We start from the raw sequence: 27,247 nt of genomic DNA on the forward strand, positions 1-27,247 counted from the left end.
TGGTTGGATGACATCACTGTCTCGATGGACGGGAGTTTGAGCAAGCTCAGAGAGTTGGTGATGGACAGGGAAGCCTGGTGTGCTACACTCCATGGGGTCGCAAAGAGTTGTACACGACTGAGTGACTGAACTGAATTGTCCTTTTTCTTATAAGGAAATTAAGGCTCACAGAGATTAGCCTCTCCAGTGTTATAATGAGTTAAGTGTGGGATAAGACTGGGTAATGAAGCAATTCCCAGTTCACTATTCCTCATACTTCCCAGTTATTTTCTTATGCTACAATTTTACTAATTTACATACCATTTCTACTAATGCTTTCCCTCATAAAAGTAAAGACTGTATAGATATTAAGAATAAATAAAACAAACTCATTAACTTAATCAACAAACAAAAACAGTTTATATTCTTTCTTACTTAGTAAAGCGGATTTCCAGATGAGAAGTCAAATATTCTCGTGGGGTAAAGGTATGTTCCCAAACCACCATGTTTGGTACATAATTTATAGAGAAACACAACTCGGAAAGTGCAGTGTGCAACTTATCAAGGCTGAAGAATATTAATAAACAGTAAAGAAAAAAATTAACATTTCATAACAGAAATATGAAATTAATTTCATAAGTATATCAGAATAACAATGGCAAAATTCAACTTTTCCTCTCTCTTAAACTGACATGTTCAATATATAATATATAACAAGATGCCAAAATAGTGTCAGACATCTAATTTCAAATAAACTGAAAATTACAGATTGCTTACAGTATACCCCCTCCAAATTTTTAGACAGATTCTTGGCCTTCAATATTCAACATGTTAAAAAAATGACATGAATTACAGTATTTTCTTAAAAAATCCAAAATATGTACTTTTGGATTAAATAAGCACTAACTGGCTAATCAAGTTCACAAATGTCAAAAAACATTAACAACTGGGAAATGAAGAATTTACAATTACTAGCATTTCCTCAGTACTAATGCCATACAAAAAAATGAAACAAACAAACAAAACAAAACAAAACTCCTCTACCTCTAACAGAAAGATACAGTAATAGTGGATGGCTTACTTGGTCACGACCAGCCTGTTTTTCCTCATGCTTTCAACTCCTGGTTTTTCCCTTTCAGGTTCCCCTTTCTTACCAGTCTGTTTTTTTGACTTCTTATTCACTGCTTGACTGATGGTTTTGGCACAATGCTTGGGCAACAACTAAATTTAAAAATAAATGAAATCATATATACCAATTACTCTGAAACATTAACTACTGAAAAAAACCGTAGCTAAACCCAGACTATGCGGCAAATATACTAGCACTAAGAACAGAGGTAAGAAGTGAGACGTAGCATTTACCTAGCCAGCTTGGAGAGCCCATTCAGCTTGGAAAACACAGAAACAGGTAAATCTTGTGTGAAGAGACATTTCACAGAGGTAGTTATATCAAAGCTACACTTCAAGGACAAATTAGACAATACCAGGCAAGCGAGGAATAAGAACACTTTGCTGAAAGGAAAATGGCCTATGAAGACCAAAACCATGCTAGAACACAATGTGCTCTGAACCTAATTAGACTGACTTAGAAGTGGAGCATAAAATGCTGGGAGAGATGTTTGAGCTACCTTGGGAAGGGACTGGAATGCCAAGCTAGAGGCTGGATTTTAAACCATAACCCTAAAGACAATATCTTAAAAACCTAACAATGGAGCTTCATAATAAGAGGTAATGAGATTTACTGAGAGTTTGAGGATAAGATTAAAAACGGAGAAAAAAAAAACTAGCTAAGAGACGATTTTCTTGCCTTCAACACAATTTTCCCATCTGTAAGGAAACATTTAAATTATTACCTGGTCACTAAGAGTACACTGTTCTGTGCAAATATCAGTGATGAGATTTCGAGCTTGCTTGGCCATTTCATCAAGGAACATATTACATAAGGAAAGACTGCGATCTCCAATATGATGTCTCTGTTAAAGAAAAATAGTAACAAAAACAGTAAAAATTATAACAAAGTAATTTGAATTAACAAATCTAGACAAACCTAGGAAGCATATTAAAAAGCAGAGACATTACTTTGCCGACAAAGGTCCATCTAGTCAAAGCTATGGTTTTTCCAGCAGTCATGTATGGAGGTGAGAGCGGACCATAAAAAAAGCTGAGTGCCAAAGAACTGATGCTATTGAACAGTGGTGTTGTAAAAGACTCTTGAGAGTCCAATCAATCCTAAAGGAAATCAGTCCTGAATATTCATTGGAAGGACTGATGCTGAAGCTGAAGCTTCAATCCTTTGGCCACCTGATGCGAAGAACTGACTCATTGTAAAAGATCCTGATGCTGGGTAGGACTGAAGGCAGGAGGAGAAGGGGACAACAGGATGAGATGGTTGGATGGCATCATGGACTCGATGGACATGAGTTTGAGCAAGCTCCCAGAGCTGGTGATGGACAGGGAAGCCTGATGTGCTGCAGTCCATGGGGTCACAAAGAGTCGGACACAACTGAGCGACTGAACTAACTTATTTGAATTAAAAGAGTTTTTAAATAAACATAGAAAATAAGGTTCAAGTCTATCCTACATAAGGAGTGGAGATGGGAGATGTTATAGATCTCTTTTGTCTCTTATAAAAACTAACCTACCATATCATATTTGCACACAATCGACACAAAGTAAGTACTTGGTGATTATACAAGTATGACTGGAAGCAATCTGAAAGGACCATTATTTTCCTTAAAATGAAAAAATGTTCAAATTCCACAATGTCCTATATCCAGTTCTTAAATACTAAAATATCAAACATATGATATGACAGAACATGTTAACTTTTAGGAAATAAATGTTATTTTAAAAACCTTAAAAAAAAAAAGAACAGATTTAGAGTAATATTTGCTGATCTCACTTGATTATATACATACGTGTGTGTGTGTGTGTATATATATATATATATATCTTAGCAAAGAATTTTGTAGTTTATAAACAGGAAACAAGTGCTCAAATATTTAAATAATATCATTAAAACTCGAGTCAGTAAAACAAATTCACAAGTCATTTAATTCTCTAAAATCCATCCCAGAAGAGAAAAAAAAAGCTGACCATGCATGCATTTTCTGAACTCAATAGGGGAAAAAAGAGAACATTCTCTCTAACTTTTGGGAGATTATACATGTATGTGTAGATACATGTGCTGTGTGTGCTTTGTGCTCAGTCGTGTCCGACTCTCTGCAACCCCCCTGGACTGTAGCCCGCCAGGCTCCTCTGTCCATGGGGATTCTCCAGGCAAGAATACTGGAGTGGATTGCCATGCTCTTCTGCAGGGAATCTTCCCAATCCAGGGATCGAACCCAGATCTCCTGCACTGCAGGTGGCTTCTTTACCTTCTGAGCCACCAGGGAAGCCCACGTAGATACACATACTCATTCAAATCCATCTATTTCTAGCTACAGATCTGTATCCTTTTAGTTTTGGTGGGTGCTGCAATAGTTTAACAGGTTTTTCTTGTTAATGGTAATTGGAATGTTGAATATATAATACTGTATAATTGTGCACTATACAATTTGTAATACTTTACAAAGAGACAGATTTTTACTATTCTATTGTTATTTTTAAAATTTTTATTGAAGTACAGTTGATTTAAAATGTGTATTAGTTTCTGGAGACAGATTTTTATAAGTTTTCCTTCCCTGACCTTCCATAATTATATAACAAAAACATGTAGACATTACAAACATTGTTTCTATGCTGAAATAAATGTAAGATAATATAAAAGAATATAAAAATACTTACACATGTAAAACAACTGTTCTTAGATGTACCATATTGCCTTACAACATATTTTATTTAAAATGCCCTTTAAAACTTGAATAGGAAGCAAAACCAAAAGGGATCTACAGACCAGATATAATTAAACAATGGTTCACTTTACTTAAGCTAAAATTTCAAATAATAGACATCGGGATTTTGTTTAACCAAATTCCGACTCCTGAAAGGTAGTATATCGCTGGCCATCCCATCTTCCTGAAAAGAGGACTTGAACTAGCATCGCTTCAAGCTTACTTAACTAACTTATTTAAAATACAGGTCTGACTTCACTGCTTCTCTTCAATGGCTCAGAAATGCTGAGACTGGAAAGCAAAACAACTTCCGTATAACGCTGGCTCTGTGCTGTGAACAGGATAATGGCAGAAGCAGAGACTACGTAGGAGACAGTAACAATCATCCAGGCAAAGGATGACGGGGCTTGTTCAAAGGTGCGAAGAGGCAGAAGCCTGAATACTTATGTAAAAGTAGAGCCCAAAACAGAAAAGGTTTCAAGTTGGGGTAGATGTGGAAAAATCAGGGATTCTATTCTGGACATGTTACACTTCAGATGGCTAAAAATACCTAGGTTGCAGTATAGAGAAAATCTAACTTGAAGGGAAAGATTTGGGCTGCAGCTATAGATTTAGGAGCCACTACTATAAACACAACTGAGAGACTTCACTTTCACGCGTTGGAGAAGGAAATGGCAACCCACTCCAGTATTCTTGCCTGGAGAATCCCATGGACAGAGGAGCCTGGTAGGCTACAGTCCACGGGGCTGTAAGAGTCGGACATGACTTAGAAAATAAACCACCACCATATATATACATACATATATATACTTTTTTCTTTCCCCGTTAAAGGCAAAGGACAAAAGGAAAGGAAAAAAAAAACCAAACAATGGGGATGGAGATTTGTTGAGGATTTTCAATGCCTGAGAAGTTTCTACCTTCTCCATATGCAATGGAGAACTCTAATGCTACTTTAAGTAGGAAAGAGGCACTCTAGTGGCACTGTGGTTGTCTTTAAGGCTAAAATATTGAAGGAAGAAAAATTATTTAGGAGTAGATATGAAAACCTTTGAAAAGCTGAACTACAGCAATGGAAAGTAAAGAATGGAGTCAAGAAATTATATTACACAAATAAAATTAAGAGGACATGATGAGTAATTAATGTGAAGAAATGACAGTGAGGAAGAAACTGACATCTTACATCACACATTACATTACAATACATCTTAGGTATCATGATTAGGAGGAAAAATCTTTCATTCTAAAAAAATCTTTAGATCTATTAAAATTGGTGGTGTCATATCATCTCACAGGTATTAATTAATCTTAAAAGCACTCCCTAATAAATTTCCTGTAGGATTATTGAAAACCAACCTGCAGTAGAGAGTACCTAATACTTAAAGATAATGCTACTGCTCTTTGTAAGTTTATTTTCTATAAGTTCTGTAGTTCTAAGTAAAAAGATTCAACACTAAGCTATTTTTTTAAATACTATTTAATTTTAATATATCCTTACCATACTCACTAAGTGTTATTTTTCTTTTTGGATGATTAGAAGAAATACTGAGAGTACATTTTTGATAGATACTTGGTATGTGTAAACTATAGAGTACTTTAATTACTTAGTAACTGTGTGTGCCAGTATGTGAATTCTTACAAACACTGGCAAATCTCAATTTTGCTTATGATATCTATTATATTAACAAGTGAGTGAAATTCTTCTTTGAAATGCTTATATTTAGTCAGTAATGTCTCCATTCAATTTGCAAGTATTTTCAATGAGCATTTCAGACGAAAACTAAGCATATAAAAATCACTCATTATACATAACTTTACCATAAATATTAATGCCTGACTCACTATTTATTTTAATAAAGGTTAATTCCAAGTGGCTTTATGCCTGGGAAATCCCACGGACAGAGAAGCCTGATGGGCCACAGTCAATGGGGTATCAAAACAATCAGACACGACTGAGTGACTGAACAACAAGTGATTTTATGATGTGTTCTTAGAAACATGTACCTGTATTTATCCAATCATTTAAATAAATATTACATCATATGCCTAATCAAGCATTCTTCTGACTCTGCATAGAGATATATTAGGTGGGAAAGTAGGTTAGGTAATTATGACTTTGTGAGTCTTTATCTTTGTGAACATTTGGTCAGCTGTATGTTTGGAGTAGCTTATTCTGCATACTACATTAATCACAGTAATACTTGAAATTACCTCTTCTGGACACAGTTCATGTGTGCAACTCATAAAATGAGTGCAAAGTAGTGGAAATGCAATTGAGTATCTTGATTGAGAGGGTAACTCCAAACACTGTTGAAACATCTTCTCAAAAGCACGACTATAAAAACTGTAAGGAAACAAATTAAAAATCAGAATCACAATTTTTATAGTTAAAATTAAAGTTAGTTTCACTCAAGTAAATGAAAATTACCAACTGTAGCATTCTCATAGGAAAAGTTATTTTTCCAAAGAGTTCTCTTACATATAAATAACCATTTCAGAGTTATAAAATATTATTTATATAACATTAACACATTTTAAAATAAAGAGAAAATAAACCATATCTACGGCATTTGAATATATACCACTGAAACCTTACAGCATCAAAAGTCATCAAAGCTAAGTCACTATCAATTGTAAGAAACACCATTATTTTATGTACCACTAAGAAAAATACTGTTAATTAAACAATAATACACCATCAACTTTAAATTACTTCCAGATTGAAGAGATGTTAAATCTAAAAGAATATGAGGTGATAAAATATAGATTTAATACATCTTGCAAAAATAAAACAGAAGTAGTAAACGTCTTTATTTTGAATGTGACAAAGTAAGAATGTAGTTAAGAGCAATTATGATATAAATTAATTAAATGACTGAAAATTTGCAAATTTTAAATATTATTCAAAGTGCCTTATTTCCAGGAAAGAGAAGAGGAATTTATTTTTTTCTTTTTGAAATTAATTTATTTGGCTGTACTGGTTCTTAGCTGCAGCACGCAGGATCTCTGTCTCTGGTCTTCACTGCAGTATGTGGGATCTAGTTCCCTGGCCAGGGATAGAACCCAGGTCCCCTGCACTGGGAGTATGCAGTCCTAGCCAACTGACCACCAAAGAAGTTCCCAGAAGAGGACTTTCTAATTGTTGTATCCCTCTTTTACAATATATAGCTCAAAAATACTTAAACATAAAATGTTACATTTTCTTTTCAAGGTAGCCTCTGGGTCAGACAATAGGATAGGGTTCCAATCTTAAAACTCTTACAAACTTGTTACATAATAACTGTATTTCCTGAGTTCCTTCAAGAGATCCCTTATGTCTTCCCTGCCAAGTAATTTGGATTTCTTCTGTAAAACTGCTAATTAAAGCCCCACTAAAAACTGCAAAAATCAGTGTAGATTGGTTTTCTCCACAAAACAAAATTAATTACAAGCTTTTCAAAATGATCTCTATTCAATGCAGAGAAACTACTATCACTATCCACTGAGACTATTTTAGAATTAAAGGAACCTACCAGGCTATTCTCATCAGCTTCCCTAAAGGAAAAAAGATCAAGAAGCAGAAACAGTGGACACTGTACGGCTTTGAAATCAGAATACTAAGTTTGAGTCCTGACACCACTGTTTATTAATTTTATCACAATCAAGTTCACTTATTCATTGAAATACTTATTAAGTACTTACTCTGTTAAGACACTAAGGAAACAAAAACTTGACCTCCTTCAAGAACCACATAATGTTGGGAGAAAAGGAGGAGCTGCAAGCTACTAAGAATAACAAGAGAACTTTATAATAGAAGCAAAAGAGAGTGGAGCACAGTGGAGGGAACTGTCACCACATTATCACAATATTAATATCTAACTTAATACTACAGAGTGAAACCACGTGGAATTTAATTTCCAACATTTGCTCTACTCGACCCCAATCCAAATTGTTTTTCCCTTAATGACACAATTTGAAGTGACTGTTCTTCACTTCTTCAAAGAAAGTGTAAAAAACAAATTCACATCAGTAAGATGTGCTCTTATAGACAATTAAAAACAGACTTAAAATCCCATCATAGTAAACTTCACTACTGGCAGGTTGTTCTCTATTCCCTTTATTCTTAGAATCTCTTATTAAACTGTCTTAAGCACCACACTAATGTAATCAAGAAACATATCTTTGAATAATAAAATTTCAAAGTCTAATTTAAAGAAAATTACAACATACCAAAATATGGAGAGATCTGATGTTTCCACCAACATTTCCACCAAGGAATCTACCATTTTTGTGTGAAAAATTATTGTATTCATCATCTTTCCAAGTTCTCTGTGATCTGAAAGGCTAAGTGAAGCCTTAGAGACACTCGTATATGCCTGAAAAAGTAAAGAAAGGAACAAACGTAGTTTAGGTAATGACTTCAGGTATAGACCAAGTTTACAGGAAAAAAAAAAAAGAAAGAAAAAATGCCCACTATTGAAAAATATTTAAAGTTTATTAAGAACATCATCTTTTAAAAATTGTCTACAGTGACTCAAACTTAAAATTCCTATCAAGAATTTCTTTAAGGAAACTGAAATACTATTCCTAAAACAGAATCTAATACATGGATCATTCAGCTTGAACTCCTAAAGTAAGTGAAGCTACATATCAAAGATATAAAACAATGAATTGTCACATGGTGTCCCTAGCAAAAGAAGTTTTCGACTTACTTCAAGAGAAAACACATATTCAAAACAGTTAAGATGAAACTTAAGTACTGCACATGTTGATTCAGGGAAGTTTTTGATTATACTGAATCATTAAAAACTGGTGAGCATAACACACTGTACTAATTGATGTATTCTAGAGAAGCCTTCTGAAGGTGGTAAAATTAGTGTTAAGTTCATAAAAAAGGTGACAGGTCTTAACCAAAACTATCAGGACAGGTTGTGAGGGAAAGAAATTCCACTAAAGGGGTACCAACTCACTGAAAGCAAAACCTGCCCTTGGGTGGTAGACATTCCACAAGCAAGGAGAACAATTCGAGGGATGCCTACAGAATAAACACCATATATCACGCTGAAGAATTTAAACTTTTTGATAAATCACCAAAGAGTCTATGTGATGGATAATTACTGCTTAGAAAGATTGTTCTATGCTGAGGTGGAAACAGAGAGGAGTGGAGAGGGAACAGGAGGCAGAGATTCTTAGGAGGCAGTGGTGGTAACAACCCAGACAGGATTATGAGATGGCCTAGGGTGGTAAAGCTCAAGTGTTTACTCAGGGAATGACTAGATGTGGCAGGCAACACAAAATTATGGTTGATGGCCACGGTCCTGGCTTTTGGGAGACATTCCTTCATGAATCTCACGTGTGTGTACACACCTTGCTGGATATGCCAAAAAAGCACAGCCCAGACCACTCACTATCTCAGCCATTTCTCCAGGCCTTACAGCTACCAAACTTGAGAAATAAAGTAATGTGTCCCTCTGGAACAAAGAGCAAATATGCTTACTGTTGATGATAAAACAGAGGGTTCCTCAAACTCAGTCCTCCTTAGCTTAAGACATGCCCAATGCATACACAGCATTCATCCGGGTCTCTCTGCACTACCCCCAAAAGACATGAAAGCAAGGGAAAAATAATGTATATATCTGGATGCTCATGGTACTTCCTGTGCAGTGAATTAAGTTCTCTGTCTCTAAGCCAGGAGCCGCAGGTCTTCTGCTAGTATCCATGAAACAGTAAGAGACTAAATAATTATTGCCTTTTAAGTAAGATAAAAGTCAAATCTCAGTCTCTCCAGTGGGAAAAGGTCACTACACAGATGAAGTTACCATTCACTAAGGCAGGCCCATCACAAAGCAGAGTTCTATAATTTGGTGTTTGTGTCTTCTACCAGAAAAAGGGAGAGAATAAAGAATGTGATGGCAATACACTAATGGCAAGATGTATTGTGGACATTCATCACAAACTAAGTCTAACGGAAGTATAATTTACCTTTCATCAGCTTTAAAGTACAAAGAGGAACCAGTAGTCGCCATGAGTTCAATAAAGACTTCCACTAACTGAGAATAATCTTAAAAATTCTGAATTAAAGTACCACTGTGAAAATAAATTCAGATGAAACAAGATGGTGACAAAATGAGACAATTTAAAACTCATTGAAATGCATGACAACAGTGGAAGAAGAAACACACGTCATTAAAGAAAAAAAAACTGGTTTAAATAAAAGTCTAAAATATGAACTACCCAAGTAAATTAGAAGGCAGAAGAAAATGAGTGACTGAAGATGCTTAAGGGACTAATGGAACAAACAGCAGAATGAGATCCTAATTTAGGAAGAGAAAAAATGGCAGAGAATACATGTAGAGAAGGAGAACTCTTCTTTTAAGACTCCAAAGATGCCAGTGACGGTAACAAAGCATACTATCACATTCCCTTAAAGGCTTATTCTTCTAGCCCTGCTCTACTCAAGAAGTGATACATGCAGGGCCCTACATCTCTCTCTGGCCATATACTTACACCTAGTAACTCTTATCCTTCTACCAGATCACTCATCAAACGCAGATCATTCATATCTTTTGTGAAGATATTTTTCTTCCTGTAGTAATATTTTATATTAAGAAGGCTCTTTTCTTGCCCTTTCCTGTGTAAGTGATTCTCCTACTACAACTTGACCCATCTTTCAGTGTGTGGGTAACAAGCTGTTTTCTCTATAAGGCCATTATTAGTAATTCCACTTGAAAAAAAAAAACTTTCTCCTTCCTAAGAAAACTGTAATTAATTGATAATCATACTCTGTCAGTGTACTGATAATCATACTGTCATTATAACTTAAGCTTTTAAACTATTTAATTTTTCCTGTCTTTTATGTCTTGTCTCTAAAGCCAGATGTATAAACTATCCAAATGAGGATTATACTCAACTATATAAATTGACAGGATTTAATCTCCCGCATCCTGTAGCCTAGTCTGTGATCTTGAAACCCTAACAGTTGACTTGCTCTTAGTCATCTATGCAAACACCCTAGGTTCTGGACATTGCCCTCTACCTTGCATTTTTGTCCTCTTTTCCTAGTTAACGCTTAGTTTTATGTCCCATTACTTTCATCCGTGGTATGTTTTGACCTATTATCACTATAAAGTGAGAGTCGAATACACAACAGAAAGGAGTTGAGTGACTGTTTGTCCTAATCATGATTAAGAGTAATGTTATGGGTTGAACTGTCTCTCCCAAAAAGATATGTTGAAAGTATAATCCTTAATATTTCATAATGTAACTTTATTTGGAAATAAGGTCTTTGTAGACATAAGTTAAAATTAGATAATTAAAATGGAGTCTAATCCAGTATGAAGTGTCTTTATAAAAAGAAGAAATTTGGACAAAGAGATAAACAAAAAAGGAAGATGATGTGAAGAGAGAGAGTGATGTCATTAGAGTGTTCTATCTATAAGCTAAGGGAAAACAAAACATTCTCACAAAGGGATATATCAATTCTGTACCCCTAATGCTCATTCTAAAGCTTCATACATTGCTGTATGACAACAGACAAAGGTAAAATTCTCAAGTGAATTTTTCAAATGAGTAAGTCTAATAATTCTGGAAGTATTCAATAAGGGTTAATTTGAAAGGCATTTAAATCTGTAAAATTCTCTGAACATAAATGTTGGTTTAGGAACTCCCACAAACTGAGAGTAAGAGGCTGAAAACAGTTCAAACTTTGTGATGATGACTTTCAAATTTTTTAATGTGTATATATCTTTTGGCACAGTAATTCTATTTTGTCATTTAATAAGCATGACTTACACACGATTTATAAGAGTTTTTTAGAACAAGAAAATGTTAATTTCTAAACTTTATTTTTAACTGGAAGAAAATAACGTATAATATATACTATTAATATTTGGAGGTGGTAGTATCTCAAGTATTCTTCCCTGATCTCCCACTAATCAGCTCTGCAATTTCAGGGAAGTTACTTAAAACATTACTAATTATCAACTGACATCTGTTACAATGGCTATTACAAAAAAGGTAATATATAAAGAGAGTTGGGTAACCCTAACCCTAATGGTGGGAACGGAAATGGGTGCGGCCTCTATGGAAAACAGTACAAAGGTTCCTCAAAAGCTATAAAGAGAACTACCATATGCTCCAGCAATTCCACATCTGGCATTCATCTGAAGAAAAGGAAAACACTAATGCAAAAGGACATCTATGTCCCTTTGTTCACTGCAGCACTATTTACAATAATCACAACAAGGAAACAACCCGAGTGTCCACTGATGGATGAATGGATAAAAAACTGTGGGACACACACATACATAACTAGGAATATTAATCAGCCATGAAAAGAGAAAGGAAATCTTGCTATTTGTGACAATATAGATGGGCCTTGAAGGTACTGTGCCTAATGAAAGAAGTCAGAGAAAGGCAAATATCATATGATCTCTCACTTACACGTGGAATCTAAAATGACAAAAACAAACCAAAATGAACAAAACAAAAAACCAAACTCACAGATATAGACAATAGATTGGTGTTTCCTAGAGGCAGGGAGTCAGGGGTAGGTGAAATGGGTACAGCAGTCATAAGATACAAACCTCCAGTTACAAAATAAATAAAACATGCATCCTGAAGAGCATTACTATGAACAAAGCTAGTGGACCTGATGGAATTCCAGCTGAGCTATTTCAAATCCTAAAAGATGATGCTGTTAAAGTGCTATACTCAATATGCCAGCAAATTTGGAATACTCAGCAGTGGCCACAGGACTGGAAAAGGTCAGTTTTCATTCCAATCCCAAAGAAAGGCAACGCCAAAGAATGTTGAAACTACTGCACAATTGTACTCATCTCACACACCAGCAAGGTCATGCTCAAAATCCTCCAAGCTAAACTTCAACAGTACTTAAATCTATGTACAAGCTGGATTTAGAAAAGGTGGAGGAGGCAGAGATCAAAGTGCCAACATCTGTTGGATCACAGAAAAAGCAAGAGAATTCCAGGAAAACATCTACTTCTCCTTTACTGACTATGCCAAAGCCTTTAACTGTGTGGATCACAACAAACTATGGAAAATTCTTCAAGAGATGGGAATACCAGACCACCTTACCTGCCTCCTGAGAACCTGTATGTAGGTCAAGAAGCAACAGTTAGGACCAGACATGGAACAACAGACTGGTTCCAAATTGGGAAAGGAGTACATCAAGGCTATACACTGTCACGCTGCTTATTTAACTTATATGCAGACTACATCATGCGAAATGCTAGGCTGGATGAAGCACAAGCTGGAATCAGGATTGTGGGGGGGAAATATCAATAACCTCAGAAATGCAGATGACACCACCCTTATGGCAAAAAGCGAAAATGAACTAAAGAGCTTCTTCATGAACGTGAATGAGGAGAATGAAAAAGCTGGCTTAAAACTCAACATTCAATAAACTAAGGTCATGGGATCCAGTCCCATCACTTCATGGCAAATAGATAGGGAAACAATGGAAGCAGTGAGAGACTTTATTATCTTTGGCTCTAAAATCACTGCAGATGGTGACTGAAGCTATGAAATTAAAAGATGCTTGCTCCTTGGAAGAAAAGCTAGACAGCCTATTAAAAAGAAGAGACATTACTTTGTCGACAAAAATCCATTTAGTCAAAGCTATGGTTTTTCCAGTAGTCATGTACAGATGTGATGAGTTGGACCATAAAGAAGGCTGAGCACTGAAGAATTGATGCTTTCAATTTGTGCTATCGGAGAAGATTCTTGAAGAGTCCCTTGGACTGCAAGGAAGTCGAACGCAGTCAATGCTAAAGGAAATCAACCTTGAATATTCATTCGAAGGACTTATGCTGAAGCTTCAATACTTTGGCCACCGGATGCAAAGAGCCGACACACTGGAAAAGATCCTGATGCTGGCCAAGACTAAAGGCAGGAGGAAAAGGGGACAACAGAGGATGGGATGGTCGGATGGCATCACCAATTCAATGGACATGAGTTTGAGCAAGCTTTAGGAGATGGTGAAGGACAGGGAAGCCCGGCTTGCTGCAACAGCAAAGTGTCGGACACAAGTGAGCAACTGAACAACATGGGCTTCCCTGTTACAATAAAGATGATAAAGACACTACCTGCAATGCAGGAGACTGGGGTTCAATTCTTGGGTCAGGAACACTCCTTGGAAAAGACAATGGCTATCCACTCCAATATTCTTGCCTGGAAAATCCCACGGACAGAGGAGCTTGTTGGACTGCAGTCCATGGAGTTGCAAAGAGTTGGGCACGACTGAGTAACTAACACTTTCACTGTCTTTCATGTGATATATAGGATGGTGACTATAGTTAACAACACTGTATCATATATTTGAAAGTGGAAGAGGAGAGTGAAAAAGTTGGCTTAAAGCTCAACATTCAGAAAACAAAGATCATGGTATCTGGTCCCATCGCTTCATGGCAAATAGATGGGGAAACAGTGTCAGACTTTATTTTTTTGGGCTCCAAAATCACTGCAGATGGTGACTGCAGCCATGAAATTAAAAGACGCTTACTCCTTGGAAGAAAAGTTATGACCAACCTAGATAGCATATTCAAAAGCAGAGACATTACTTTGCCGACTAAGGTCCGTCTAGTCAAGGCTATGGTTTTTCCAGTGGTCATGTATGGATGTGAGAGTTGGACTGTGAAGAAGGCTGAGCGCCGAAGAATTGATGCTTTTGAACTGAGGTGTTGGAGAAGACTCTTGAGAGTCCCTTGGACTGCAAGGAGATCCAACGAGTCCATTCTGAAGGAGATCAGCCCTGGGATTTCTTTGGAAGGAATGATGCTAAAGCTGAAACTCCAGTACTTTGGCCACCTCATGCGAAGAGCTGATTCACTGGAAAAGACTTTGATGCTGGGAGGGACTGGGGGCAGGAGGAGAAGGGGACGACCGAGGATGAGATGGCTGGATGGCATCACTGACTTGATGGACGTGAGTCTGAGTGAACTCCGGGAGTTGGTGATGGATAGGGAGGCCTGGCGTGCTGCGATTCATGGGGTCACAGAGTCGGACACGACCGAGCAGTCGACTGAACTGAACTGAACTGAAGCGAGTAAATCTTAAAAATTCTCATCACAAGAAAAAATAAAATTTTTAACTACACATGGTGATGAATATTTACTAGATTTATTGTCGATCATTTCAAAATACACATATATACTGAAATCACTGCTGCATACCTGAAACTAATATAATGTTACATGTCAATTATATCTCCATTAAAAAAAGTTTTTTCCATGAGGTAAAGACTATGTTAGTTATAACAACACAAAAGAAGTCTTTTCAATAGGTATACAAGGAATATTTTTTCATATTAAGTTATGCTCTCATGTTAACTAAGGTATTCAATAACAAACAATGATGATAAAAATTAATGTTATTCTTACCTGTAATCGAAACCAATCTAATCTCATTCCTCTGAAGTCAAATACTTCCCCATCTTCAACTACAGTAAGAGAAAAAAGATTACAAAGCTAATTAATATTTTAATAACCTAAATCACATTTTAAAATTTAAGGGCTAGGACAATTCCATTTCTGGACATATATAGAAAAGAATACACCCATGTTCCTGTGTACACCAATGTTTATTAGCAGCATTATTCACAACAGCCAAAAGGCAGAAGTAACCAAAAAGTCTATCAACAGTGGATAAACAAAATATAATATATACACACAATGGTATATTATTCAGCCTAAAAAAGGGACCAAATATTGTAACATGGATGTCATGTCATTGATGCCATGCTGAGGGAATGCTAAGTGAAATAAGGTAGTGATAGAAAGACAAATATTGTACTTATGTGAAGTATCTAGAATAGTTGAACTCATAGAAACAAAGTAGAATAGTGGTTCCAGGGGCTGGGTGGAAAGAAAAATGGGGAGTTGTTACTTTATAGCTACATTTTCAATTTCCCAGGATGAAAAGTTCTGAATATTTATTGCACAACTATGTCAATATACTTAACTCTACTGAACTGTACACTTAAAAATGGTAATGTGGTAAATTCTATTTTATCACAATTTAAAAATGATAGCGAAGAGTGAAATAATTCTCATATCCTATAAAGGTGATGAGGCAGCTGTGCTAAGAGAAGCGTAAAGTACAGACTTCTCTCTAAACCCCGTGATTCTCATTTCGCTTACCTGTCAACTCAAAAGTACCTATAACAGAGCATGAGGAATCCTATGAACAGAAACTTTGGAAAGCATCCACAAAGTAACTTTATTTTAACCAAATATCATCAGGCAAGTTTATAGTGGATTCATTACATAAGTTAAGTATGTTTAACTTATCAATTTCTAAGTTTATCAAGTTATCAATTTATCAAGTTATGTTTATCAATATTAAGATGGATAAAACTAAAATAAATTTATTACTCAGAAATTTTTAAGGTTTTTGATATTTTTTATTTAAAGAATATAAAACTAAAATATCAGTCTACTGGAATGGAGGAATATTCAGCTAATGGAAAGGCAGCCTATTATATGACCCAACTTTTGAGATTGACAGATCTGAACTTAAGTTCCTATTCAAGAACTTAGTATCTGTTAAAAAGTATGGGCAAACCATGTTGAATAACTGAAAGGTTAACCTTAAGCCTTAAGTTTCCAAACGTGTCAACTAAAAGTAATTAACAGCTTTTTAATATTGATGAAGATTGAATAAGATAAAATATATAAAGTGCTTGCCCAGATTAATCATTTCATTAATGGTATTGATTACTGTCAAAGGTAATGCCTGGACCATAATATAAACTTTATTATGATATAGGGTGCTCATTTTTCTTTTTTATAATTACAAAATACCTTTTTGCCTCAAAAATACCATTTTGCCTCCAGCTGAATATGAAGAAATGTCAAGCTATATTTCTTATAAATATCACCACACATCCACCTTTGAAATCTTTGCTTCAAGCAAACAAAGAGAAGAGATTAAACATGCTCCTAAGTAAGATAAGTAATCCTTTAAAAACCAACTGCTAAGTCCTCTCCTCAATAACAGAATTTGAAAACCTAATGGCAAGAAAATACATTTCAATTTAAAAGACTTATTACCTTGTTTTACACTTAGAGAAGTCATGGTGTTAACAAAAGAGGACATGATGATTGATTCATCTTCAGGGCAAACAGAAAGATTCTGAAAAACAAAGAAGTGATAAAAATGGTAAAAACATTTAGTTGGGAGAAAATTCACAGGTCCATCAACTAGTAGGTGGATAAACTGATATATCCATAGTTGGAATGTTTTTAAGCAATAAATAAAAATGGAATGTTTATACACACAGTAACATGGATCAACTCAAAAACATACTAACTGAAACAAATAAAAAACAAGGATGATTTCATTCACATGAAAAAAAAAATTTTTTTAAGGCAAAAGTGACAAAAGTGCAGTCAAGGGGTTGTTGAGGATCTAGAGAGGGAATCAACTACAAAGTTGCACAAGAAAACTTCTAGATGTTGGAAATGCTCCTTATCTTGACTGGTAGTGGTTACATGAATGTATACAGCTGTCCAAATTAAAACAGTACACTAAAAACAATTGATTTTTATCGTGTATAAATTTTGCCTCAACAAAATTAGCACCAAAAAAATCCCTCTGAAAATAGCTTAAAAAGTGAATATTTAAAAAACTATATCTGAAGTAGATGCTAAATGATAAATTTTTTTAAGAAGTATATGCTTATTAGCTCACAAAAAGCATAATTTTCAAAACAGTAAGACCTGTACAACCATGTAAATGCACACAGAGTTCTATACTGTACAATTAAAAATAGTTAAAATGATAACTTTAAAATTACATACATATTTACCACAATTTTAAAATTAAAATTTAAAAGTTACCATTTTAACTAATATTACAATGAACTATTTTAACAAGTTATCTTAGTTCTAAATTTAAATCCTGGCAAATGGTTTAAAAAACTATGCATGTAAACACTGTACTTGCAGGTGGTAAAAAGCTCAGACATTTAACACATTTAAATAGTGTTTTTTGAAAGTATTATTACTCATGTACTCATGAACTGTGCGATAGTGATCAAGTTACATAAGGTCTTTTTTTCTTCACTATATCTTCCCTCAGAGTTGTTAATATACTATGGATAAATGTCAATTATTACATTAATATCAGTATTGCTGCTGATATTGTTTCAGAAAAATAAGAAATTAATTTTCCCAGTTCAGTTCAGTCACTCAGTTGTGTCTGACTCTTGGCGACCCCATGATCACAGCACGCCAGGCCTCCCTGTCCATCACCAGCTCCTGGAGTTCACTCAAACTCATGTCCATCGAGTTGGTGATGCCATCTAGCCATCTCATCCTCTGTCGTCCCCTTCTCCTCCTGACCCCAATCCCTCCCAGCATCAGAGACTTTTCCAATGAGTCAACTCTTCGCATGAGGTGGCCAAAGTACTGGAGTCTCAGCTTTAGCATCAGTTCTTCCAATGAACACCCAGGACTGATCTCCTTTTGGATGGACTGGTTGGATCTCCTTGCAGTCCAAGGGACTCTCAAGAGTCTTCTCCAACACCACAGTTCAAAAGCATCAATTCTTCGGCGCTCGGCCCTCTTTATAGTTCAACTCTCACATCCATACATGACCGCTGGAAAAACCATAGCCTTGACTAGACGGACCTCTGTTGGCAAAGTAATGTCTCTGCTTTTCAACATGCTATCTAGGTTGGTCATAACTTTTCTTCCAAGGAGTAAGCGTCTTCTAATTTCATGGCTGCAGTCACCATCTGCAGTGAGTTTGGAGCCCCCCAAAATAAAGTCTGACACTGTTTCCACTGTTTCCCCATCTATTTGCCATGAAGTGATGGGACCAGATGCCATGATCTTCGTTTTCTGAATGTTGAGCTTTAAGCCAACTTTTTCACTCTCCTCTTTCACTTTCATCAGAGGCTTTTGAGTTCCTCTTCACTTTCTGCCATAAGGGTGGTGTCATCTGCATATCTGAGGTGATTGATATTTCTCCTGGCAATCTTCATTCCAGCTTCTGCTTCTTCCAGCCCAGCGTTTCTCATGATGTACTCTGCATATAAGTTAAATAAGCAGGGTGACAATATACAGTGTTGACATACTCCTTTTCCTATTTGGAACCAGTCTGTCGGTCCATGTCCAGTTCTAACTGTTGCGTCCTGACCTGCATACAGGTTTCTCAAGAGGCAGGTCACACGGTCTGGGATTCCCATCTCTTTCAGAATTTTCCACAGTTTATTGTGATCCACATAGTCAAAGGCTTTGGCATAGTCAATAAAGCAGAAATAGATGTTTTTCTGGAACTCTCTTGCTTTTTCCATGATCCAGAGGATGTTGGCAATTTGATCTCTGGTTCCTCTGCCTTTTCTAAAATTTTCTCAGTATTGCTAAAATAACATAAGACACAAAAGACACGGAGTGGCTTAAAAATTTTAATATTTTAACATAATCTGTAAAATTTATTAATAAATATCCAGTTAGTCATAGCAAACTTCAAAATGCCACAAAGCCAGGAGTCTAATTTACTTTTTAGACTGTGATAGCACAGTAGCTTTTGGTTTATCTGGTATATAATAACAATTTTTAAAAAAGCAAAAACTGCATTGCTGTTCACCTGAAACTACCATGTTAACTGGCTATGCTACAATATAAAATAAAAAGTTTTTAAAAAACAACTGCAGCAAAGCACTAACACTTTGCTTTGGATAAAAGCAGCTTTTCTATTCCTTCTTTTTACAGACATTCTAGAAAGGAAGCGTATGAGCTCCATCTAGTGGATAAAAGAAGAAATAAACTAGGATAGTAAACTGTAAGCTGTTTGTAACTCAGGGTAAACAATTACATGAACAGTTTTTTTCTTGTTTGCATTTTTAGGTAGGTTTGAAAGAAAATGAGGATTTCAAAGTATGGTTATTTCTGGGGAAAACCAATAGTTTTAGATTCAGTTTAGTTCAGTTCAGTCACTCAGTCGTTCTGACTCTTTGTAACCCCATGGATTGCAGCACGCCAGGCCTCCCTGTCCATCCCCAACTGCCAGAGTCTACCCAAACCCATGTCCATTGAGTTGGTGATGCCATCCAACCATCTCATCCTCTGTCGTCCCCTTTTCCGCCTGCCTTCAATCTTTCCCAGCATCAGGGTCTTTTCCAATGAGCCAGTTCTTTGCATCAGGTGGCCAAAGTATTGGAGTTTCAGCTTCAGCAACAGTCCTTCCAATGAATATTTAGGACTGGTTTCCTTTAGGATAGACTGGTTGGATCTTCTTGCTGTCCAAGGGATTCTCAAGAGTCTTTTGCTCTCTCTGCCTCTTCATGTGGCCCCCAGTAATTTCTCATCCACACTAAGCCAGGGTGATTTTCCTAAATATTAAATCTGATTTATGACTAACCTCCTCTTTTGCAAGATCCTCTATAATTTGGTTACTGTACACCTCCACCCACCAAGATAAAGAATTATTCCCTGCATGTGTTCACTTTAAGCTTTATACACCCTTAAGCATAATGCCCATCACACTGGAATACAACTAAATGTTTTCTTTGCTCTAGATAATGATACCCTTGACAAAATATGACCATGACTTATTTACCATTGTGACTTCACCATGAGACAAAAGATTACTTTTGTAAACGTTTACTGAGCAAACAAATCAATTATTGGAAAGGAGGGAAATAAGAAACAAAAGAGAATGCTATCAGAGGTTTTACCTGCACAAGCTCATTGAGGACAACAGCATCAAAGCCAGAAAGGTACTGCACGTAATATCTCTGCATTACAGGTCCGTATTTCCTTACATGTGCTCTAAGCTCTTCCATATAAAATATTAATTCAGCAATGTGCCTTTTTTATTTAAGAAAAAACATTTCAAAAATTAAATTCACTATCAAGGAAAATATGAATTGCCTTTGATATTGCTACATCAAGTTTTTCCCTTAGAAAAAGCACTGTTAAATATTTAATGTCAACTACTTTCTTTTTTATATTATCTCATATACAAAAAGAAACCATGGAAAGCAAAAAAAGGCAAGAATAAAAAAACTGATAAAGGAAAATACAAAATAAAAATAAAATTAGGACATCTCATAAATATATCATTAAAAAGTCATAACTAAAAGAAGGTTAGAGTATTAGGAAAAAGCAAGATTTTTCTGTATGCTATTATTTCTCTGATTCATTTATCTAATTTCTGTTGCGGGACTATGGACTGAAATAAGAAAAAATATATTACAAATGACACAGCTGTAACTCCGTTAGGATTGTTATTCAAATGTTTGTGTAATAAATAATTCTGAAACATGAATCCTATAAGAAATACTATAGCACAAAAACATACCTCTGCAACAACCTCGAGTACTAGTGAGAAAACATTTAAGCCTTAATTCAAAGCTAAAGTTGACTCTGCATTCTAATTCATATCACCTAACAATATATATTAAATATTCCCTCCATTATGACAAATATGAAAAGCCTTAAAAGATTTTCAAAATAATTTTACTTTAGTCCTCAAATTCCATAGTCCATAAATCAAATATACAAAAAATATATTTTTTTAATGTTGCTAACTTACTTATCTATAAAGTCATCTGCACTCTTCTTTGGCATGTTATCTGCATGACGAAGTAGCCAGATAATTTCATCACGGGCAAAGGATAATGCCATAAAAACAAAAAGTGCCTGACAGATAAGAACAAAATTTTTTTTAATTTTAATGTGGCACATTTGTTGTAGCCAAAACAAGAATTAAATCAATTACCTTAGGACCTAGCAAGCCAGGCTGATCAGAGAGGACAGTAGCCAATTCTTTCAGTGCAGACCTTAAAAACTTGCGTCTTTCTCTGTGCATTGAACCACTATAGGAAAACACAACCACCATTAGAGTTTATCTGCTTCTACTAAACTTATTACTGGCAATTAATTAACATCATTTCAGAGTCAACTTCCAAAGTTTTCTTAGGAAACAGAAACCCTTAAAAATATCTTCTACGTGTTTGTCATTAAATGACTTTTCAATCTCGTCTTTATCTTTGCCTTTCTTGTGCTGCTATGGTAACTATTTTCACTTCTCTCTACCTATCACGATCCTACTCAAACTTCAAGACCAACTCTTCAAAAAGTATTTCCCAATATAGAGATGTCTAATCCTGAAGAATTTCTGCCAGTTAAGTACCATATAGCCCATAACTCTATAAAATTGACTGTGAAATCCTTAAAAGTAAGCACTTTTTTGTTGTATACATTTTTGTCACTCCCATGTAGAATCAATAAAAATAACTTAATAAACATCTGATTATCTGTATCCTCATTTATTAAGTATATTGCTATTAAATATATCATTGTTTAGTCACTGAGTCGTGTCTGACTCCTTTGCAACCCTATGGACTTAAAACTGACTAAATCAAAGCTATATTCATTAAGGTACTGGGATGAAATCTATTTGGTGCTATTGTTCAAAAACAGAAAGATGAGGAAAGGATAATCATAAATATTCATGTACTGGGTATCTTAAAAATAAAATACAAATTAGAAAAAATTTATTCTCACAAATTAACAAAAAAAATCAAAGAATATTCTAAATATTCCAACTCCTCATACTGTTCAAAATATAAATAATTCCAGAAAAGTTTTAAACTTTAGACAGTTGCAAAAAAATGCCACCCCACAAACAGATGAGGAAAAAATGGAAACAGTGACAGACTTTATTTTCTTGGGCTCCAAAATCACTGCAGTTGGTGAATGCATCCATGAAATTAAAAGACGCTTGCTCCTTCGAAGAAAAGCTATGACTAACCTAGACAGCATATTATAAAAGCACAGACATCACTTTGTCAACAAATGTCTGTATAGTCAAATCTATGGCTTTTTCAGTAATCACGTATGGATATGAGAGTTAGACCATAAAGAAGGCAGTTCCAAAGAATCGATGCTTTCAAACTGTGGTGCTGGAGAAGACTCTTGAGAACCCCTTGGAATACAAGGAGATCCAATCAGTCCATCCTAAAGGAAATTAACCCTGAATAGTCACTGGAAGGACTGATGCTGAAGCTCCTATAGTACTAAGAGCTGACTCATTGGAAAAGACCCTGATATTGGCAAAGATTGAGGGCAAGAGCAGAAGAGGGTGATAGAGGTTGAGATGGTTGGAAGGCATCATCAGCTCAACGGACATGAGTCTGAGCAAACTCCAGGAGATACTGAAGGACGGGGAAGCCTGGCTGTGCTGTAGTCCACGGAGTCACAAAGAGTTGGACACGACCGAGAGACTGAACAACACTATTATATGCCAAAAGCCTAAGGAGAAGAAATATGCAACACGAGAAATTTAACTCTGACCCCACAGATTAATTTTGAAGACACACTAAAATCCAACCTTTACCTATGTGACCTTAGGTTCTACCTCTCTTAAGCTCCAGACTCTCATCAAGAACAGGGATGAGGACACCTGACTCAAGATGTATCTTTCATGTTATCTAACATATAGTACTTTTACAATGTTAGTATAATTCTAATGACAAGCTCTCTACTTACTGAAAATAGTAGACTCATCAGGTATAGTATCTAAATAGAAAGTAGGTAATGTTTTGATTATTGTACTATACAGGGTTGCTGCAAGGAGTATTACCATCAAGAGAAGATATAAACACTATGTCTGGCACATGTTAATGAATGCTAAGAATTACTGCTGCTCACTACTTATAACTTTTATATAATGTAGGGGAAAAAGACCTTTATAAAAGATAGCTGTGACACCATATATCTGCCAAGGGTTTAACATATGAATAATCAGGCCTGGAATGGAATTCTAACCCACTCCAAAGCATGTTATTTGTACTAGAGACTGATTTTATAATAATATAAGCACTTTATTTGAGTGAAAAAAATGCATGAGGAAATAATATACTATAGTTAGCAATAAATAAAGACAATTTAAATTCCTAATATCAATGTTACAGCCTAAGCCTAAATTCTAAAACTTCTTGTAGTTTTATATTTTCACCTGTAACTGTGGTGTTATGTTTTCTCTGCCTTGTAGAAATACTGATGGATCAGATAGTGTTATCTCTACTGTACCTAGACTTACTAAAAAAGATATTCTATACAAGTATACCATATAGTAAGTAAATGAATTACCAAATTATTTCATGGGAAAATTGAAAAGTTGTTCAAACATTTTAAATACACTAATATCTAGTTTAACTTATCTATATATTTTCTAATAAAATATATTTACTAATATTTGGGAAAGGTATGGGATTACATACTTTGAAAAATAAATACCACTGGGGGGAGTGCACATGAAGTAGTACAAAAATCATCATAATTTCCCAAGTATTGGTACCAGAGCATAGGAATAATAAGAGAAATGAACGACACCAAAATAAATTCCTCTGTATGGTATTCCCTAAGAGCATGCTAACACTTAAAAAATATTAAAAATATACTAATATTAAAAATCATACTAATACCAAGATGACTAGATACAGAGTTATAAACATGTTTCTCATTGATTGGAAGTCCCCTACTTCTACTGCCAAATCTTACACACCATTAATCTGCACTCACTTCAACAAAATAATGCTTTAAGAAAGGAATTCTTGATTAAATTTCACAGATAAGTTAGAACCACTTACGCATGTGACACAGCTGCCTCTTTGCATTCTCTTATGTCATTAATACGCTTATTATAGCTATGAGCCAAAAAAAAAAATTGGAAGTATGTTAATCTTAATTTGGTCAATAACAGTAAAAACAAGTTAGTCAAATACTAGTCAACTAAAAATGTCTTATTATCAACAAGAAAAACTGGCTCTCAAACTGGAAATACATGGAAGAAGTCTACCCACATCATTTTGAACACCTTAAGTACCCCATCAGCTCTTCCTAAAATAATAAATCTTATATTACATTAAAATTCAGTAAAATTAAATTTACAAAGAAGACTTTCATTTTCTTAAATCTCAAATAGGGACACTAAATTATACTTCTAAAATAATTAACAGTGATTTCCAAAAACTGCAAGTGCTGACAAAGCTATTACTTTTGGTTTTTTACGTTACCTCATAAGCATAAAAAAATTTCTCAAGGCATATATACTAGGAACAGAAATTTTGTGGTGGAGAAAACTGGAGCAGGAAAGCATTTGATTACTTTAAATTATTTTAAGGGATAGACCTATGGGTGATTTTTACTGACCATTTTTTAAAAAAGCACATTTTTTTCAAATTAAAAAACATGTAAAATAGAAGACACTGAATAGAAGCAGCAAACAGTCTAAAGATGCCATCTATAAAATAAACTCTAATAAAGATATGCTAATTTCCTAGCTACTAAATATGTAAAAATTCAAAATTCCTAAAATGTTAAAGAAAAATTATCTTCCTAACCACTTACACCAAGAACTTCAATTTCTAAATTAAGTATGCTAAGATCTGTGTATTCTTCAAGCAAATGTCATTATTCTGTAACCACTGACCTGTATAAATGATGAGTTTTCACACTTATGGTCTGACTTGTTAATTACTATAATTCACATTTTAAATTGGATCACTCACAATTTAATAAAAAAAATTAAAACTTTTCAAATTTAAATACAGAAATTCTTAAATGGTAAATTTAACACAGAAAAAGCATAACAAAGGGATTTCAAGAGGTCCAGTAGTTGGTACTTGGTGCTTTCACTGTGGTGGGTCTCAATTCAATCCCTGGTCTAGGAACTAAGATCCCACAAGTCATGTGGAGTGGCCAGGAGGAAAAAAAAAAAAGGCATAATGAAAAGACAATTGGTTTCATAAAGCCATTAAACTTATCTGTACCATATATACCTTACGCTCACTCAATATACAGAAACTCTGGTTCTAAGTGTTTACATATATTTAAATATAATTCCCCAGAGAGGATGTCAATATGCTAAGACATAAGTTTCAGGATTTTTGATCTGAATCACTTTGAAAATGACAAAGCTCACAACGACATAGGATATTTCCAGGTACTCCACCATCTAAAATAAAAAGTGAACTAAGCGCTGAAAAATACAGAGGGTACTGTTTCTCACACTATGGCTGAGAGACTACCTGCATGGGAATGTCAGAATCCCTTACAGCGACAGAAATCAAAACAGAGATCACCTGTGAAGGCTAGGGGAAAATGGACCTGGGGTAGCAGTACTGACCAGAAAGAGGCACAAGAGAACTTTCTGGGGACAATGGAAATATTCTGTATCTTGATCTAAGTGGTCGCCAGGAGTATTCATACGGAAAATTGTTGAGTTGTTCATTTAAAATTTATGCATTTTTCTGTCTGTAAATTTACCTCAATAAACTACCAGGGGGAGGCAGTAGGAGAAAAGGGCAGATTTCTTTACCTTTCCAAAATATAGATACAGGGGATTTCGGAGGTTAGGGGTGATGCCCAGGAACCTGGATTTTAATTCACATCCCAGGTACTTCATATACATACTAAAATCTGAGATGGTATACTGGCTTAAACTGTCAGTACTAGACATATCTTTACATTTTAATAACTAATAGATTTTTTTTAATCTGAATTTCATTTAGGACATTATTGAATCAGATATGAAATAAATGTAGATGAATTTCACTTCCATTAAGCTGACAAATCCAATCCAATTATTCAATATTTTTACGTCCAATAGACCCCAAGATATTTTAGATACTCCTAATTTCAAAAGATTTTATAAAGGCTACCAAGTGTGAGTTCAACTTGTTTTTATATACTGGCTACAGAACCAAAAGTGGAAAAAAAGCAAGCATTAAAAATTCCAAGGGAACAAATTTAAGAATTATTTGTGTTACAAGGAATGAGTATAAATGAGTCAGTTGGAATACTTCCTCATTATAAGGAAACATGATTTCATTTTTGCAGTGGTCTGACTTCTGCAATGGCTATAAATAATTAATGAAGTATTTTCTGATTGATTCATACACTTTTTAAAATGCATTGCATTCTAAAATACATTTATTTCTAAAAACTTCATAATTCCTAAAATGTACATTGTGCTTTTAGTAATATTTATGTCTAAAGCCATATAATGATACACAAAAGAGATCATATCGTCTTTTTCCTAGAATACAAATTTTGAAATAGCAGGAACACTAGCTATTTCAGTCTGTGAAGTAACCTGTAAAAAACATCAGGATCATTGTTAAGAATAACTTGATGTGACTGACAAGTTGGTACAGATTGTATCTTCTCTCATAATGTGAGCCTTCTCTACCTCAGAACGTCAACAGATACCCCACTCACTACTTTTCTCCAAAGAAGAAAATAATTGAAAATGACATACCCTCGAATGTTTACAAATAAGTCTTCTGCAGCTTTATGAATGTGGAAAACTTCGTCCCGAAAGAGAGAGAGGCAAGAGCTACTTTGAAGAGCTAGCTTCCAAAGGTTCAGTGCAGTTGCATCAGTATTTAGGATCCCATGGCACAAAATAAAGCCAACTTGAAA

At 35.0% G+C, this 27,247-nt stretch overlaps 1 protein-coding gene across 1 annotated transcript in view; it reads right to left on the reverse strand.

Moving 5' to 3' along the window:
- Positions 1-27,247, reverse strand: part of NCKAP1 (NCK associated protein 1) — a 109,417-nt gene that overhangs the window by 34,426 nt on the left and 47,744 nt on the right. Inside the window, exons 9-20 of the mRNA XM_040227761.1 lie at positions 27,084-27,240; positions 24,412-24,468; positions 21,537-21,633; positions 21,351-21,457; positions 20,491-20,623; positions 16,859-16,940; positions 15,188-15,246; positions 8,019-8,164; positions 6,021-6,153; positions 1,833-1,952; positions 1,061-1,200; positions 415-546 (exon numbers count right to left, since the gene is read on the reverse strand). Coding sequence (XP_040083695.1) covers positions 415-546; positions 1,061-1,200; positions 1,833-1,952; positions 6,021-6,153; positions 8,019-8,164; positions 15,188-15,246; positions 16,859-16,940; positions 20,491-20,623; positions 21,351-21,457; positions 21,537-21,633; positions 24,412-24,468; positions 27,084-27,240 — 1,363 coding nt within the window. The remainder of the gene's footprint in view (positions 1-414; positions 547-1,060; positions 1,201-1,832; positions 1,953-6,020; positions 6,154-8,018; positions 8,165-15,187; positions 15,247-16,858; positions 16,941-20,490; positions 20,624-21,350; positions 21,458-21,536; positions 21,634-24,411; positions 24,469-27,083; positions 27,241-27,247) is intronic.

Source organism: Oryx dammah, unplaced genomic scaffold, assembly GCF_014754425.2.
Source record: "Oryx dammah isolate SB20612 unplaced genomic scaffold, SCBI_Odam_1.1 HiC_scaffold_27, whole genome shotgun sequence".
Taxonomy (NCBI): domain Eukaryota; kingdom Metazoa; phylum Chordata; class Mammalia; order Artiodactyla; family Bovidae; genus Oryx; species Oryx dammah.